Source organism: Phaseolus vulgaris, chromosome 4 (assembly GCF_051622355.1).
Source record: "Phaseolus vulgaris cultivar YP4 chromosome 4, ASM5162235v1, whole genome shotgun sequence".
NCBI lineage: Eukaryota > Viridiplantae > Streptophyta > Magnoliopsida > Fabales > Fabaceae > Phaseolus > Phaseolus vulgaris.
The window spans coordinates 43,055,711-43,071,480 of record NC_143501.1 but is presented as its reverse complement, the minus strand read 5'-3'; the positions used below and the strand labels follow the sequence as shown (position 1 = coordinate 43,071,480).

Sequence of the window (15,770 nt, the reverse complement as noted above, 5' to 3'; positions counted from 1 at the left end):
GACATGGCAGAAGTCGTGCCTAATTGGGACGACTTCTGCATATGAAGTCGTACCGAATTGGCACGACTTGCCTAAATTTGTAATTTTTTTAAAACGGACCCCATTTTGGTAAAAAATAAAAATAAAAATAACTCCATCATGGTCAAAAAAACCCAAGGCCAAGTAAGGGAAGCTAGTTTTATTTTTATAGAACCCTAGGTTAGAAGATCTGGATGTGGGGGTGACGTGGTCACCAATTCAAATTTCTGCTTGTAGGATTGTCTCTTTTGAATAGTAAAGTAATATATTAATTGAAATGGTTAATTCTGAATATTTTATATTGATTTTAAGGTGAATAAGTTGTTGAAAGTGTTTATGTTTGAAAATTTAAAATGTTTGTATGATAATATAAATGAGTTGAACTATTTTTGAATATTTTGTTGAATTACTTAAATGAGATGTTTGATGAGAAGAGGTTGTTTGATTTTAGATGATGATTGATTTAGAAAACATATATTTGGAACTTAGTTATGTGTTTAAGTGAATTTTAAAATATAATTGAATTGTTTAGAAAAGTTTAAAATATTTATATGATTAGTGAATGAATTGTTGTGTGATTTAAAAATTCTAAACTTTGGTATGATTTGATTGTGTGATTTGGATATTGTGAGAGTCAGAATATGAATTTTAATTAAGACATAGTATTTTCAAGAAAGAAAATATTGTGTTAAGATTGTTTAGGATGTGCATTGACTAGGGATTTATCTAGAAGGAGATATCCTCACTCTCCTGAGATAATGGAATCATATAGATGAAGTTATTCAAGTGGTGAGAGTCGAAGGAGGTTCATATGAATGGGTAAGTTGTTTGAAAGATAACTAACTTTACCTGTTATATGAATTAACCCTGTCATACTAGGAGAGAGATGATATTGAGATTATTTATGCGCATAGTTGTGTGGATTTCACAGTGAGATATTATGACAGGTGCAAATCTCTGAGTCTAAGTCAACGCACGAGTCTTCCAGAAGTATAGTCAAGTGTCTGTGTTGTGAGTCAGTAGATGGCTGACATGAGAAAGATGAATATTGAAATTGTTGATAGACACTTGATGGTTATGGGAAATTTTTGAGAAATTGTTTGAGAATTTATGAATTTTGAGTATCAATTTGAAATTTAAATTATATAGAAAATTTTGTTATAGCTAGCTTACCCTATTATTTGTTTGTGTTTGTTTATTTATTTGTGATGATCGTGTTGTACACGGGAACAGATGAGATTGCAGGTAATAGAGCTCCTAAGTGAGTAGCTGGAGGATGGGATATTTTTAATTTAAATGCTCTGTTTGTTTTTTTAAAACTTTTGATGTATATATTAAAATCCCTATGAAGAGGGATATTTTTTTTAGATACAATTATGAGATAGTTATATATATATATATATATATATATATATTCATATGTTAAGTAGATAATGTTTGTTTTACTTTTATTTTATATGGATAAAAATTTGGGATATTACAATTAACATCAGAAAAGATTAACCTACGTTCTTTTCTTAAGATTACATCTTATATTATTTCCATAAAACCTAATAATAGGGATTCAAATAAAAACAATGTAATAAATGTAAGAAGATTTTCATTTTTTAATGGTTAAACTATATAAATAAATTATTACATAAAAAGAATTAGTCATTATATAGTACTTTGAAGAATAAAATTAGTGGTATATAAAGTAGTTTCACTAAAAAAATCACTTTTAGCGACCACTAAATCCGGTCGCTAAAAGCACAATAATCGATCGCTAAATATATTCGTGTTCGAAACGATCACCAAATAAAGATGGAAGCTAAAACCCTAGTCGCAAATCATTTAGCAACCGAATTATAAATTGGTCGCAATTTTCAGCTTCAGTCCATTGGGACCAAGGTTTTTCAATAAAAATATCATCTTTTTTAAACTTAGGAATAAAAGGACCATTTTCAACTGCATTCCAAATTCTTCTATCTAATGATTCAACAAAGATTTTCATTCGTACCTTCCAAAAATGGTAATTCAAACCACAAAACAGAGGTGACCTGTTTATTGAGGCACCCTCCCTAAAAGGTAACTTTTCAGCCATAAAAAAATATTAGGATCACAACTTGAATACTTTCAAGAACCTAGCTCTTGATGCCAATTGTTAGAATTTATGGCCTTAAGAGGGGGGGAGGGGGGGTGAATAGTTTATAAATGATTTTTGCAAACTTTGAAGGTATAATGAAATCCAGTGATAAATCACAGAGAAAGAAATCAAGGAAGCCAAAGAACAAAACTGATTAAGTTGATTTCCAGAAAATCAACTGGTTGTTTTTGCGATTTAACCGGTTGTTTTTATCTGCAGTGAATAAAAACAACTTAAAACAGATATTAAAGAGTTCAGAGAAAAAGATAAGCACAAACAGATTTATACTGGTTCACTCTTATCCCAAGAGCTACATCCAGTTTCCAGAAACTACTGGGTATCCACTATGCAATCAATCACAGATTACAAACACACAACTACCAAAGAAGTGATCTTGATCCCCTCAAGAACACACACTTCCTTTGGCACACCACAGATTAAAACACCCTCTGACTCTTTGAACACTAATACTTACAGAATTACAAATGAAGAAAGAAATAGGATTGATCACACTTGGTACAAATCAAATCAAAGTACACAACAAGTCCTACTTCACTCTTAGAGAAATATCCAAAGTCTTAAGCAATCTTAGAGAAAACTTGATTTCACAAACTGATATTGTAAAGTTAATGCTAGGAGCGTAAAACAGAACATTTATACTCCAATTAGTAGTTAAAAAAATTTATTATAAAATCCAAATCAGTTTCAAATCATTTAAAGCAGATTTAACTAACTTAACATAATTATGTTAAGACAATTAAAAAAACAGTCGGGTTTTTTTTGTTGAAATAATCGTTTGAATTGGTTTGACAGTAAAGTCAACCAAATTCAAATATGCTAAAACCAGTTTCAAAAACCTCAAGTATGAAACAACCGATTGAAACGATAAAACAACTGGTTGTTTTTCTGCTTCTTCATAAAACACTCTTTTCAAAAAGATTTGAATTAAACCAGCTTTGGATTCAAACTAAGAGTGAATTAACAAATTTAAACTACCCCAGAACACACTCAACTAAGCTACAATCAACCTTTAAGCAATCCATGGAGATTTGGAGTCATCAAAGCTCTTCTTCAACAAAAATGAATACATATGTATGACTATAAGTGAATAAATGACATACATTTGACAAATTTTCGTGTCATAAGCTACATTTCCAAGTATGCATTGGAGTGTGGATGCCAAAACAATATAATAACTTTTAGAGGACAAAGATCAACGCTCCTGACCCTCCTAGATGGCTCAACTACAATATTTCTAATGGGTCCCATCACTATCACTTTCATTATCTCTACCATGTCTGCTCATACTCATTAAGACACTAGACGGTCTAGACACTACTAGATGATATAATACCCTTTTAGACGATTTCATGATAAGAGAGTATATGTGTTTTGATGATAACAAACACTATAGGATGTGTTAAAGATACAATAAAGCTAATTGATTTGCATGTATCAAAATTTAATTGTTGGATAACCTACAATTTTAACATGCTAGACAATCTCACAATGATTAAAGTGTTAGACAATCTAACTATGCAAAATGTGCTAGAGGTCTAGTTGTTTTAAACATGTAAGATGATCTCTTTATGTTAGACTTGCTAAATGGTCTTACTGAATTGCAACTTACTAGACGATCTCTAAACGTGAAACAAGATAGACGATCTAGTCTCCATCTTCGTGTTAGACGATCTAGTCTTTGTTTTCGTGATAGACGATCTAATGCATAAGGGAGTTTCTAGTCTCAATCTTTATGTTCTTAAATTGACTTCTAATGATCCTTGAATGTCTAACGCATTAGGGTTCTTTATTTTTCATGGCACTAGGATATTATTAAAAACGATAATTGAAAAATTAGAGCACCCAAAATGCATGTGTGCTATTGATGGTGGTTAGGATCTTTGTGCATAACTCAAGTAATTACTTATAACTAAGTGAAAGAAAGGTTGAGATAATTATCTTTCTTCTGAAATACATGACGCTTAAACGACAACTTGGTCACTAAAACGTGAGTCATGATAGTGGTGAAGGAGTTTTTGGAACATTTGATATTGTGAAACTACGTGTTCATACTTCATAGTCGCTCAAGTGTTGGTGAAACAATGGATTATATGTTTTTTAAACTTGTTCTTGGTGATACAAGTGCATCACTCAAGCATTTTGAAGATGCTTAAGCGAATAAGCGTTCTACCATGAAGTGGACATTTAAGTGAGGGAGAGTGAGACAAATTCCATTCTAGAGTCATATTACTTAAATAGAGTGATATTGCTCAAATGAGGAGGTCTTCCTCAGTTGTAGAAAACAAGAATACTCAAGCGAGAGAAGTTTGATAAGACGGTACCTAATTGATGGTGATGATGTTTTATATGTTTTTATCATGATTCATGTGTAAGATGTGTGCATGGTATATGTATGGATAAAAATATTTAGATGCACTCATTGATATAATAGATATGGTGACATATAATATTGTGATGTTGATTTAACATATATTGCATTTCATGAGTGTGACATTTTATGAATGTGTTACTCATCGCATGTGTGATGAGGATACCAAAAATGATATTTATTCCCAAAAATCGTAATATTAATCAAATTCATTAAAAAAAATAAGATATCTTATATTTCACTAATAATATATAATCATATATATATAAGACTTCAATTGATAAAAAAATTAAAAAATTATTGTATCACTACTTTTTATAATAAATATTGATTTTCTGCCAATAATATTTTTTATGGATATTAGTTCATGATAACATGTTTTTAATACAAATATTTCAGAATTTATTAAATATAACAAATTACACATTTTTATTGAGATATAAAAAAAATTTAGTTAAAACTGATTCACTTATAATTTAATTTTTTATTGATATAACTAGATATTTTATAGTATATGTATAAGTAGCATATTAGTAGATAATAGGAAACTTTACAAGAATAACATTCCTTTAATGAATAATACTTTTTTTTATGTGAAAAAACCAACAGTTATTTTCAGAAAAACAATAACCACAGCACATAATCTTTCTCGCACGCTCACCAATTTCCCATATGCCTTTTGTTTTCTCTCCATTCATTCCATTGGTGCACAATGTTTCCTCTTTCTTATGCCAATTGGTTCATCTCAAGTTATTCATCATTATATAAATTTTTAATTTAATTTATATGAATTTTATTATGTTACATTATGTTTAATTTTTTTTTATAATTTTTATTTTAATACAATTATTTGAATTTCTTTTTATAATTTTTACTCCAATATAACATGTTTACAATTAAAAGAGGGACAAGCGAAACAACCGACATAAATTTAAATCACCAGAAAATATTTAATGTTAAAGAGTAAATAACTTGAAAACTATTTAATAAATTGTTAAAAAATGTCAATGCTAGCAAATAATTCGAATCGTGAAGGCAATTGATAAAAATGTAAAATAATTTAACTAAAAAGGAAATAATACATATTTATCACCCGTAATTAATGTTACATAGGTATAGCTTAGTGTTTCAATAGAGGAAAATGACTTTATTTATTCATTTTTTACTAAATATATATATATATATATATATATATATATATATATATATCATGGGTTAAGTTTGGTATCTTTTAATTTATTGTAAACTGTGATTATAACAGTTTTTTTTAGAGGAAGCAATATGCTGTTTTTCTTGGTAAGAGTAGGTTGTACATCACATTGTTTTGTACAAATAGTTTCAACTTCTCTTAAGATATTCCTTGGTACTTCTAGTTTGGATTGGAAGTTAAGATATTTAATATATATCTTATTATACAAGGTTGGAATATTCTCAAATATTTTATATTTATTTAATTTATTATTTGTTAATAAATTAAACTATTATCATATTCCATTTCATACATCAAACAAAAGTTAAAGAAAACAATAATTTTGTAATCTTTAAAATTAAACATATATTCACTCATTAATTCTTTTGAGATCTCACATGAACTAAAGATTAGGACATCATAATATACAAATGGATGCAAACCTCATTTTATAGGTCAGTTTTACAAAATTGAGTTAGATTTAGAGTCTACATTTTAATATGGTACTAGAATGATTTATAGTTTATCATAACAAAAGTTTGTTAAATTTATCATACCGTTATCAAATCACTCATAATATATAGTTCCATGACACACAAGTTGATAGCCTGGACATAAATGAAATGACATAAATGAAATGTGTTGAAAATCTCACATCAACTAAAAAAATTATGACATTTCATGGTATATAAGTAGGTACAAACCTCATCTTATAAGTAAGTTTTATGAGATTGAGTCAGAAGTAAAATACACTTTTTAATAATTTTTAAAAATATAATTTGGATTAATTGAGTCACATAACTCAATCATATTAAAGAATTCAAAAAATATCTCTATTATTTATATTAATATTTTAGAAACCATTTGAGCTACTACTTGCAGGTTTAGATAACTACAATACAAAGTATAAAGCAATAGAAGAACACAAATATATTAAATTCATCCAATGGTGTACACACCAGAAGCAATTATGGAAAGTTGGTAATGAGAGTGTTCTAAAAGAAGAGAAAAAGTATAACAGAGAATGGATCACGGAATTTTGATTTCAAAACATTTACCTACCAAACACTACTACTTCCAGCATACTCATACAGATAAGGTACCAAACTCCTCTCATGTCCCTATCATTCAACCTAATCACAATCCACATATTCACGTGCCCTAATTAAAGAACATCACTAACACCATATTTTTTACATTATCATCACATAGTAAATATTTCTTATACATAATATAAAAGTCTTGTCAGAATCTACACTATTCTCCCTACAGCACTATCAAATAGTGTTTTGATATGATATTCCTTAGAACTTTCATAAAATATCTCTTACCCATAATTAAGAATGCACCTCCCAAAACCTTGCTTCTTTTTTCATCATTGGAAAAAGATAATTAATAACTCTCATGCAAAGAAATGAAAAAAAATATTCCACCAAAGCATAATGGCTGCTTCTTCTCATATATGTAGAAGATTTTAGTTACAAATAAAGAAAACTTACATGACACGAATTAGAGAAAAAGAGAAAGATCATGGAAAAAAAAGATAATAATAAAATAAATTGTAAATAAAAATGGGGTTGGTGGAAAAGGTACACCAAACATTAATTTTCTTAATTTTGAGCTCTTGTATCGTCACCACCACCACCCATACATGCTGCTACACCATGTGGGACCACCTGTGTAGGGATACGTGGAGATCAACATTAGTCTTTTTCATCATCTATATATATCTCTTCCACAAAATATCCTTATCTTAATAATTCCAACAAAAAAACCTTTAACAAAATCATGTGAATCTATTAATATGTTTATATTGAAAACGTGTTCTATATTATAACTGGAAAATCAATATTTTTTTTAAAATAAAATAATTTTAAAATTATAGTTATAAATTGGTATCTATTGATTTGCAATAGAGTTAACGTTTTCCTAATAAGTTTTTTATATTTAAATATTTCATGATCCAACGGCTGCAAACACCTTTCATATTTACAAAGACACATGCAAATTTATTAAACCTGGTCCTGTGATGAGTTGTAGGGCTGAGATGATCTCCTCCTCGATCTTCTCATTGTTGGACCCATTGAATCTCCTGCAAGAAGCAAAACCAAATTTAAATTATTAAAAAAGAAATATGAAAAGAAAAAAAGGTGGTCAAAAAGTGAGCCATCTTAATTAAAACACGACACAATATCAGTGGATTATGGGATCTTTTTCATCAAATAAAAGTACATCGAAGAACATGGCTTGTAAAGTTTACAAGATTTTTTCTGGACAAAATCTTTTAGTTTTTTTATCGGGAAAGACAAAATCTTTTAATGAATTGACATATTTCAAAAATAGAATAAAACAATGTTTACTTTGCTTTAATTAAAATTTTGAGAAATAATATCTTTTCAATCAAAAGATCTGTCCACTATCTACAATTAAGCCAAAATAAGCCTGCATTAAATGTTGAGATTAAGTATTTGAGTAAATATAATTTTTATTCAAGAACATTATATATATGACTAAAATTATATGTTATGATGCATTACTCTTAGTATTATAATTGTTAATTGTATGTTAGTATTATCAAATAAAAGATTAATTGTTAATACATAAGTTGTACAGTGAAACTGGACAACCCTTTCTTTATATAGATCGAAAACTTGTTAAATCCTCTGAAATTGTATTTATATAATAAAAAATAAAATTAAAAGACAAGAAAATAGAATATAATGAATAATGAAAGAAGAGAGAAAAAGTTGTTGAATAAAAATATCTTAGTAGCAGTCATAATTCTTATAATATTTTTTCTATTTTTTTTAGTGTGAATATTTTTTTATACATTTGGTAGTGGGGCCAGATCCCAAAGGAAAATATCACATACTGCCTACAAATATCTAAGAGGCATATTCGATATTTTCGACAACACTTACAAGCTGTTTGGTTTGGGATTTTACGCAGTCAACCACCGGTCCACCGCCACCACCGTTTTCATCAAAATAAAAATTTAATAACACGCAGCCAAACGCTGTCTTATGATTACGAACACCCTCCTCGGCTCAATCAAACTCAACCCATCGAACCCAAAGCAACGGTGATAACAAACCGGCGGTCGCTAAAATGCGCGGGGTTGTTTAACATGTGAGGGGTGCGATCACGTACCTGCAGGTGCATGGAGCTGTCTAGTGCGGCGGCGAGGGTGCGGTTTCAAATCCAACGTGGAATCAGAGATGTCCGGTAGGTAGCGATCGAGGCGCAGGGAGTGGCGCGTGGGGTTTGCCGCACCTTGGTTTTCGAGCATTGCACGCACGAAGGAGGCTTCCATGGTGTTGAGGAAGTGCACGTGCTTCTCGTCCGTCCAGAACGGCGGCGTTTCGGTGTCCGGCACGTGCGCAGCGGAGTCCATTGCGGCGGCGGTGGTAGTTTGTTGGGAGATTCCTAGTGAGAGGGGTTGGAGTTTTGTTGAGAGCTTGTGAAGAAGTTGGGTGGGAGTGGGAAAACACAAATAGCAGAGATCAATTCTATTTTAATATAACAAAAAATGAACTTAATTAATAGCCTACCATTCACATGGAGAGATAAATACATTGAATCAAATGTAGGAATTATGCATTATATAATACATTATTATAAGAAAATTGTTATTCTCAATATTTTTTTTTTTCAAATATTCTCTTGTTATGTATAATTAACAGTAAAAAAAATAATGTTAAAAGAATATGGTTGCACTTCCTTAGAATTTTACTGTAAATTGACATATTATTGAGTTAAGATTTTAATTCTAATGATAAAAAACAGAAAAAAGGACATGTAACCAACACCTAAGTTGTCCTTGTTTCACCAAAAAAGAATAATGATATTTGCTAGGTTTTAATATTTCATCAATTTTTTTTAGTGATGATGCATAATATACAAGATAATGTTGTTAACTTATTAAGTAAAATTTTAAAATATAGCATTCAAAGATACAAAATAACATATTATTTTTCTGCAAAAGTTAATTATTCTCAAATTTTTAATTTCAAGTTAATTTAAAATATTTTTTATGAATATTTATATTATTATGGTTGAATATTGTTGATGACAAATTAATTTTAACCTTAAACCTGCTTAATCCATCTTTAATAATGTAACCAGAGCATACTTTTGATGAATTTAATATTTTACTTTTGTAAGTAGAGAAAAAAAAAGTCTTAATTTATGTGAGATACAAAATATTAATATAGATTATTCATCATGAAATATATGTAATATTGTTGGATGTAAACTTTGGTTAATTAAATAGTTTTTATAACTTTATTTGCATTAAATAAGTGATAAGTAGTAGTGAATAGAAGCGCGAGTAGAGAAGGACACTCCCATACTCGAGTGGGTAGGGTTTTGAATGTGCAAAAAGTTACAAAATATCTCTGATCCTAATGAGCGCGAGAGAAGATATTTTGGAAGGAAAACAAAATTTATTATTATTTAATTGTCATCATGTATATTATTTTAGATTATTAAAAAAATTGAAACAATGATATCATTGTATATTATTTTTAATATTTAAATGATAAGAAATAATACATTATTTTTTTTATTGCAATAGGTATTAACGAATATATTTTAAATATTAGTTGAGAAAACAAGAATAAAAGTGTGTTTGCTAAAGTACAAACTAAGAAGCATATTCTAACACATGCAATAATAATAATAATAATAATAATTGAAATTAGAGTAAAACTCATACCTACATAATCATTTTTAAAATACTTAAATATATTTTTGATCATACAAATATCGCTATTTCTTTTCAACAAAAACATTGATTAATTTAATTTCTAATTTTCTTTTTTAGTCCTTATTCTAAATAAAGGTTGGTTTAAGGCTAAAAATTAAAAAAAAATGTTATTTAATGTAATTATGGTAAAAAAATTATTTTAAATAATTATAATCTTTATATATTTAATTTAATTAAGTAATATATAATTATATATCATTTCTATTTTTCATTCAATAATCTAGTTTTTACTGTTATTTTTTTATTGAATGTATTTTTTTTTGTATATTAATTTATTTATAATTTTGACGAATTCTAAAATAATTTATTTTCTAATGTCATAAAGAATAATTTTTATCCCCGAATAAAAATAATAAAATATATTTTATATTTTTAAAATTGCTAATTATAATATATTAAATTATATGTAATACAGAAAAATAATTACGAATTATTATCTTTACACAATTTAAAACTAAAATAAATTAATTTTATTCTTAATACATTAATATATTTTGTCACTAGTTATTCTTTACATATGAAATGATAAATATATAACTATAAAATAAAATTATAAGTAATAATTTTTCTTTAAATTAAATTCTTTTGTTAGCAATTGTTCTAAAATAATATAATTTTTTTCTGATAATATTTTTGTTTTGATTAATTTTTAATATTTTTAGTAATAAATTAATTATCCATATAAAATTAATAAAGAGAAATTCATTTTTAATTATTTTCTTTAAAATTATTTTTTATTTTATTATTTAGTATTTTTTATTTTATTATTAGTATTTTTTAATAATATTATAAATATTTTATTCTTCCAAATTATATAAATATATTCAAATTTTTTTTTTTTATAATGTAATAGCCGTATACGTATCTTTTTCTTCATCTATTTGTAACTTAAGGTGAGCTTTATGCAACCCCGATCCTATATTAATTATTTCACCTATTAATTAAATTATGTATCTAAAAAATTTTATTCTCTTAAAATTAAATAATATTTATTATCTTAATTAGTATATTTAATTTTTATATATAGTTAATAATAAAGACTAAAAAAGAGTTACAAAATTTCAAAATTTAGAATGAATAAATATTTTATATTGACTAAAAGTATATGAAGTAATATTTTATAAAGACTATAAAAAGTATATATAATATTATATTATAGATTGAATTGATTTTTCTTACTTTCTTGGCTAGATCTTATTAACAAAATCCTTTCTATTTGAGGATAGTAAATGTTTAAACTTTACTAATCAATGTGCTAAAGGTGCTATTTAAAGAATCTATCAATAATTTGTTTATGAAATACATATTTATTAAATATTTTTATTTTATTATTAATATTATTAATATCTTTTAAGAAATATCTTGTGTGCTATTGTTAGATTGTGACAAGTGGTTACTTAGGATTTGGAACCTATTAAACCTTACATTTCCCTTTTTCTCTTATGCTGTGGTCCTATTTCTTGTTTTTGTTTTGGATTGCAAGCCCATAACGGCCCACTTTTTAGTTCTATATTCACTCTGTCACCATCCTCTTCATGTAATAAATTTGCCCAACCTACTATTATATTTATTATTAGTGAAATTATCTATATGTCCCTGTTGAATATTATAGTATGATATTTATATAATAATATATAAAAGGGATAAAAAAAATTTAAAATGAAAAAGTGTGTTATTATAATACTAATATATTAAAGACATACACTGCATAATAATTTTTTAAGAAATTGATTTTCAAAATTTTCCCTTCTTTACTTGTGTATCTTGTGACTTCAAATTCAAATTTATTCATTTTTCTATTCTTTATATTATTGTGTTTGCCACTTATTGTAACATCTAAAAATTTATAATATAATATATAATTTGATGAAATTTAATTGTAGCAAAATATGAGAGGAATAACTACTTAAATTTAAGGAGAAACGTCAACATTGATAAGCATTTAACATTATTTCTATAATAAGGAGTTCACAAAAAAGTAAAGCAAAAATGTTGTTAACATGACTAATAAAATGTTGTCAAATTTAATGTAACTATGGTTTTGTTAAGAATCTCATCCGGTTATAAGTGGTCAAGCATGTTAGATATTAAATTAAGTGTGTTTGTCCTTTAAGTTTAAGTTGTCCAAGACCCAGTCTAAGTAATAGTGGATTCATATACAACTCAAGAGTGAAAATGTAATTGAAACTTAAAAGTTTATAATTGACGGTATAGGTAATATACTTATTATATTATTAATAATATAATTATATTAATAATAATAATAATAATATAATTATATTAATAATAATAATAATAATAATAATATAATTATATTATTAATAATAATAATATAATTATATTATTAAAAATAATAATATAATTATACTATTATTATTAATATTGTTATATTATTCATATGGTTATATATTTATTCATATTATTAATATTATTATTATTATTAATAATAATAAGTATAATAAAAATTATAATAATATTAAAGAATTTGTTTGGTGTAGTGGTTAAAGTTTCCTTGGTCATTGAAAAACTTGATAATCCGTATATAATGTTGATTTTACATACGAATTTTGATCCTATGTAATAATCCGTATATAATTCGCGTTTTTCTTGTAATGGTGGGTTGTATTACCAAAAAATCGTTGTGTTGTTCAACCAAGATAATTTGATTGAATTTTCTTTTACCACCCCTGCGGGTGGTAATGACCCTAGTAATTATTTAGGGTTTAGGGTTTAGGATACCAAGTTACAATGCAACATCTTCAATGTCATTATTGATTATTCAAGGAGAAAATGGAAATATGTGTTTCTATTCTTCACATCTCTATTCTCTATTATTGTTGTGACCAATTGATTATTGATGTCAACATTTATAAACATCAACAGATATGTGTGTTCTAACCTCAAGTTCAACACATCGCTTATGAATCGAGGCCGTGAACAATTGAAATATACATTCCCCCTTAAGCATCTCAGGCGTCTTTTACGAGCCAAATCGTGATGGAACTTTGAATTTCAGAGAGACAATATCTTTGATGTTTTCATTAATCACAATGATGTTGTCTTAATGGACTTGACGTCATAATTTTTAGTTATTGATTAAGGAAATAAAAAGTAAGTACGTCTAATAGTCCTACATTACTTAAAAGTTAAAATTAGAAATAACTTATATACACATTGATAAAAGACTACTATTTTTTTTTTACAAAATTCAAATGAGAAGTTTTTTTAATGTATAAAAACCATGCAAATTGACGTAATCTCTCACATAATTGGAATCAAAGGGTGCACGCGTTGTTTTTTTAAAGAAATGAAGAAGGTGTAGAAATTTGAATGATTTTACATAATGAGTTTTCAATTCGTGTTAGTATTAACAGAGTGCATGCTATGTCTGTTACGTAGTACATGCTTCCTCTTGTATATATACCTCTTCTCTGTATGTGCATATACAATAAGAAAATAATATCTCTTTTCTCTCTTTTTGCCTTGCCTTTCTCTTTCTCTCTCTAGCTACTCTAATAATCTTACATGGTATCACGAGTCACTATTTTTGCTTCCAGCCATTGTTGTTTGGCTTCTTGTCTCCATGTCTACTTCTATGCTAACACAAATGGTATGATTACGATCTACTCATCTTATCTGGGACAAGCTGAAGGTGTATTATGCTTCACACAGTCGTGCCAAAATTTGAAAACTCAAGCTCCAGCTGAAAACTCCTAAATATTAACGTTCAATATCTGTCTATCTTCTTGACATAAAGAAAGTGATGGATTCCCTTGCTGCCACTGGTTCTACAGTTTCCTCTGAAGATCACATCGATGCTATATTAGATGGTCTTCTTGAAGAGTACAACGCCTTCATCACATCTATGACCTCCTGTATTGATACTTATACCATTGAGGATATTGAAGCTTTACTTTTAGCCCAAGAAGAAAGATTCGAGAAACACATGTTTCTTGAACGTTCCTTTATTCAAGCTAATGTTGCTTCCACCAACTTGTATTCTTTGCCCTTTTCCAGATCATATAACAACATTAAACGCCAACAATCTTTTCGCAAGCCACACACTTCTTGTACTACCCAATCTTCTTCTACGTCTTTTACTACTTGTGTTCAGTGTCAACTTTGTTATAAATTTGGCCACACAACTCTCACTTGTTGGACCCGTTCTGATAACAAATTGACATCCCATGTCTCTGTTAATACTACATTCTTTCAACCTTCATCTAAACTTGACCACTGAGACTTCTATCTTAGGAACACCTTCCACTATCCAAGATCCCTTGTGGTATCATGACATTGGTGCAACCCACCACACAACCCATGACCCCTTTGTTTTCTCCAATAAAAATGCTTACACTGGTAATTATTTTGTGCAACTGGTAATGGTTCAGGTATGATCATTCGCGATTTTGGTTCTGCATGTTATTCTACTACTCATTCATCTCATTCTTTTAAACTACATAACATTTTACATGTTCCTTATGTTTATAAAAATATTTTAAAGTTTGCATGATAATAGAGTCTTTTTTTAGTTCTTTACTGATCATTGCTTTGTCAAAAATAATGATACAAAAAAGATAACTCTCCAAGAAAAATTTCATGATGACCTTTATGTTTTTCCATACTTACAACGAACTATGCAAACCTTTGTTAATATTGTTTCTTATAACAATGTTGAAAAATTATGATATTTGTCACAAACGCATTGGACATGCTTAAACTAGAGTTGTTCATCATGTTATGCGCTTAAACAATATATTTCATATAATAAAACTGTTAATTGATGTGATTCTTGTGCTAAGACTAAATTCCACTAATTACCTTTTTCACCTTCTTTCACTATGTACATTGCACCTCTGCAATTGATTTTTGTTGATATATGGAATCCATCGCATACTCCTTCCACCAATGGTTCTTTATACTATATTTCTTTTCTTGATGCATTTTCCCGGTTTGCATGGTTATATCTTCTTACATCCAAATCAGCGGTCACTACTATGTTTTTACAATTTAAACTCCTTGCGGAAAAACAAATTGGTTTCTCTATCAAAAGTCTTCAAAAGTGACTGTTGAACCAAGTGGTGTTCAATGTTTTGAAGAATCCAAATCCTTTGAAGGATGATGAAGCCTCTGCTTTGCTTGATGCTGCTGTGCTAGTTTAAGCGTTGTTCTGGGGTAGTTCTTTGTTGTAATCAACCCTTAGATTAAATCTCAAAGCAATTAGCATCTCAATTTTATCAAAGCAAAATGATTTTCAAACTAAGTTGAAACAACCGATTGT

General features: G+C 27.9%; 1 protein-coding gene across 1 annotated transcript; it reads right to left on the bottom strand.

Moving 5' to 3' along the window:
• Nucleotides 1–7,136: 7,136 nt before the first annotated feature.
• On the bottom strand, nt 7,137–9,257 carry LOC137837661 (uncharacterized). Its single transcript, XM_068646755.2, has 3 exons — nt 8,872–9,257; nt 7,740–7,813; nt 7,137–7,397 (listed from the first exon to the last, which is right to left on the bottom strand). Exons 1-3 carry the CDS (start codon nt 9,113–9,115, stop codon nt 7,332–7,334), a joined length of 384 nt encoding a protein of 127 aa, XP_068502856.1. The 5' UTR covers nt 9,116–9,257; the 3' UTR covers nt 7,137–7,331.
• Nucleotides 9,258–15,770: the final 6,513 nt, after the last annotated feature.